Consider the following 3,837-nt stretch of genomic DNA (forward strand, 5'->3'; position numbering starts at 1 on the left):
GGAGTTGGGCTGTGGATCTGATTGAAGCAAAATCACAAAATGGAATTGAACAAATATCTGTCAATGTTTTTGGACATTAAAACAAGTCCTGGTCATTGCTCATGAATCCATTGTTGCAGTGTGAACTTTTTCCTTTTATGCAGTAATTCTAAACAATATTTAAATCACTCTCTTACATCTAACACTGAAAAATCAATTTCAAAGTATTTTATTATAGGCACAGGGGAGCAAACCATCATTTAATAACCGACATGGCTTTTTTATGCACATACGGCCTCTAGTCAGGAACGCATCTCTCTTCAAAGCAGCACCTAAATACATGTGTAACTTTAAACATGTGCTTAAGCCCCACTGAAGTCAAAGGGAGACAAACCTAAACATGTGCTTAAGGACTTTCTGAATCAGAGCCCATGGGCAGGTCTACGCTACGGGGACAGGTCGATCTAAGCTACACAATTTGAGTTACGTTAGTAGCGTAACTCAAGTTGACATGGCTTAGATCTACTTACCACAGGGTTCACACTGCGCTGGGTCGACAGAAGAAACTCTCCCATAGACTCCCCTTACTCATCTCATTCTGGTGGAGTACCGGAGTCAAAGCCAGAGTGACAGTCTGTCGATCCAGTGCGTCTTCATTAGACCTGCTAAATTGTCCCCTGGTGGATTTATCGCTGCAGCATCGATCCACCCTGTAGTGCAGACAAGCCCTATGTGTGCAGAGAAGCCATTGAAGGATTGGGTTGTCCTATTATGGCACCCTTTGGGGAAAGATGGGCCCTCAATTTTGTCTCTATTGCTCTCCTCAGGGCGTCCTTCACATCCTTGTTCCTCAGGCTGTAGATGAGGGGGTTCAGCATGGGGATCACCACCGTGTAGAACACGGAGGCCATTTTGTCTGTGTCCAGCGAGTAGCTGGCGCTGGGTCGGAAATACATGAAGAGAATTGTCTCATGGAACATAGAGACGGCCGTCAGGTGGGAGGTGCAGGTGTAGAAGGCTTTGCGCCTGCCCTCGGTGGAGCGGATCCGCAGCACAGTCACAATAATTAAGATGTATGAGATGAAGATGGTCACAATGCTGATCACCTCAATCAGACTGCCAAAGAGGAAAACGAGTAGCTGATTGATGGCGGTGCCGGAAGAGGAGAGCTTTAGAAGTGGGTTGAGATCACAGAAAAAATGATTCAGGATATTGGAGTCACAATAGGATAATCTTAGCAAACCGCTGGTGTGTATCACAGAGTTCAGGAAGGCCCATAGATATGAACCAGCCACCAGCCGTAGGCAGTGCTTTGGGGACATGATGACCATATACAGCAGCGGGTTGCAGATGGCTACATAACGGTCATACGCCATTACTGCCAGCAGAAGGCACTCAGAGATGACAAACAATATGAAGCTAAAATATTGGATGATGCAAGCTGTATAGGAAATAGCTTTCCTCTCGGCTAAGAAGCTCATCAGCATCTTGGGAGTGACGACTGTGGAGTAACAGGCATCCACGAGCGATAAATTCTTGAGAAAGAAGTACATGGGGGTGTGGAGTTGGGGGTCGATCCTGATTAAAACCATCATCCCCAGATTCCACACCAGGGTGATAATATAGATCACTAGGAACAGCACAAAGAGGGGGACCTGCAGCTCCAGACGATCTGTCACTCCTGTGAGAATGAACTCGGTCACTGCCGTACAATTTCCTCCAGCCATTCATTCAGCCTTGGGCGCTAGCTGCGGGATCAACCATAAAGGAAGGCATTAGTTCTTGTGCAAATGGTGTATGCTAATATAAAGAACTGTGGTCATATGCGTAAAGACCCTTTGAGTCATGGAATGGAACTGGGAACAACTGATGGGAAAACCCATCACTCCTTCACTTCTTCTAAGGGAGAAAAAAATCCTTTATCTCTAGGAAAGTGCATTACCCTGCCATTTAGTCTGATTTACACATTTTGACCTGTATTCTGTTGATATTTTAATTTCACTTATTAGTGTAGCCTCACAGACTCAGTGGAATGCCTCACATAAATAAAATTAAGGAATATGTTCAATTTTGTGGGACTGGTACCTTAGACAGTAGTAGAATCCGTGGATCTCCATTATACCTGGGAACAATAACATGGTTAGGAGGAATGCATAGTTTGCATCGCACTCTTGGGTTATTGGTTGACAGTTTCCCCCACCGAAATATGCCTCCATGTTTTTAAATCATCGGCTACCAACTAGAACACATTATGCACATACTTTCATTGAGAAAATATTTCAAAAATGGAGCTTCTAAATGTATCCCTTCTGGACACTACAGCCATGCTGACTAAATCCTGTAGCTTCTTGTTCTTTGGCTGCTGAAAAATTACCTTATGTACACTTCTAATGATCAGACAAAAAGTGTGTAGCCAGGGGTGAATATTTCTGAGAAAATGAACAACAGTGAATATATTTTTAGAAACATATATTTATAATGATAAGAAAAAATATTCTATGTATAGATTTATCTTTTAACCTGTCTTTATAGAGATAAGAAACTGCCTGTAAACCTATTTAATCATATATCAATATCCTCAATGCTCTTTCCTCACCCCATGTCACAATAGTGATTGCCAAATCATATAATTGTTAATTGTACTTAGCTCATGTCGCACATTCCAGTTTGTGAAATTATGGGGATGGCTTGGTTCTCATTCATAACACTCTGGCAATGTAAAAGGTAGTGAACGTCTAGTGTGATCATCAGGTATGTTTTTTGTGGCCAAAGATCAAGAAAAAGTGTGTGTGTGTGTGTGTGTGTACATATTCATGCACATGCCATACATACACACACATTTCATTTATTTCTTTACACACTCTTTGGTTTTGGCCAAATAGCATGTCAGTCAGTCGGCATTCAGACAAATATTACAAATAAGTGGGTTTTAGCCCACGAAAGCTTATGCTCAAATAAATTTGTTAATCTCTAAGGTGCCACAAGTACTCCTGTTCTTTTTGCGGCTACAGACTAACACGGCTGCTTCTCTGAAACAAATAAAATGATTATTCAACTTCAAAGGCAGCTTGCTTAACGTGCACTTCTACAGAAGATAGAAAGGAAGAAGGACTTGACTTCTTTCATCAAATGCATCCAAGCAAAGAACAATAAGTCATTTAGGGCTTGATCCTGCATGGATCTGAGCATTCTTCCCTCAGTCCAGCAGAACATTTAAGCAGGTGCATATCTTTTCATAGAATCATAGAAAAGTAGGGCTTGAAGAGGTCATCTAGTCCATCCCCCAGTGCTTCTAAACCTTTTATTGTTTTTATTGCTCTCCCCTGGGCTGTCTCCAATCTATCTCCATCTTTCCTGAAGTGGAGCACCCAGAATTTTAAGCATGTTATACTGTGCTGGTGGAATGGCCCGGGGTAGGTTTAACATCATTCTCATCACTGATTCCCAAGGGGCTGTAACAGTGCGGCGGAGAGCGTGACTTGGTCCCTGGCATGCAGCATCTGCTCCAGCAATGGTACCTGCCATGTTCCATCCTGTTTGCCGGCCCAGGGTGCTACTTGCAATGTATGATGCTGGTTTTCCAATTTACTTGAACTCTGAGAGCATGACCTTTGCTAACCTGAGAATGCAAAACTTTGTAAACTTTTAATCCTTTTTAAAACTTTGACTTTGTGTTTCCTAATTATGTTATGGTTTAGTTTATTGATGAAAGCAAACTTAAGTAACGTTAAAGGAAGGGGTTTTTGTTTGTTGATTTCCTTTGTTTTTTTTAAATAGAAAGAAAATATTTTATATATGTGTTATTTAAACAATGAAGCTCTTACTCATGTGTTGTTTTCAGTATATAGTTTATTGCCA

General features: G+C 41.7%; 1 protein-coding gene across 1 annotated transcript; it reads right to left on the bottom strand.

Annotated features, from left to right (window-relative positions):
* Positions 1-707: 707 nt before the first annotated feature.
* Positions 708-1,706, bottom strand: LOC135980344 (olfactory receptor-like protein COR4). The gene has a single exon (XM_065580371.1). It carries the CDS (start codon positions 1,704-1,706, stop codon positions 708-710), a length of 999 nt encoding a protein of 332 aa, XP_065436443.1.
* Between the last annotated feature and the right edge of the window lie 2,131 nt (positions 1,707-3,837).

Source organism: Chrysemys picta, unplaced genomic scaffold (genome assembly GCF_011386835.1).
Source record: "Chrysemys picta bellii isolate R12L10 unplaced genomic scaffold, ASM1138683v2 scaf2778, whole genome shotgun sequence".
Taxonomy (NCBI): Eukaryota; Metazoa; Chordata; order Testudines; family Emydidae; genus Chrysemys; species Chrysemys picta.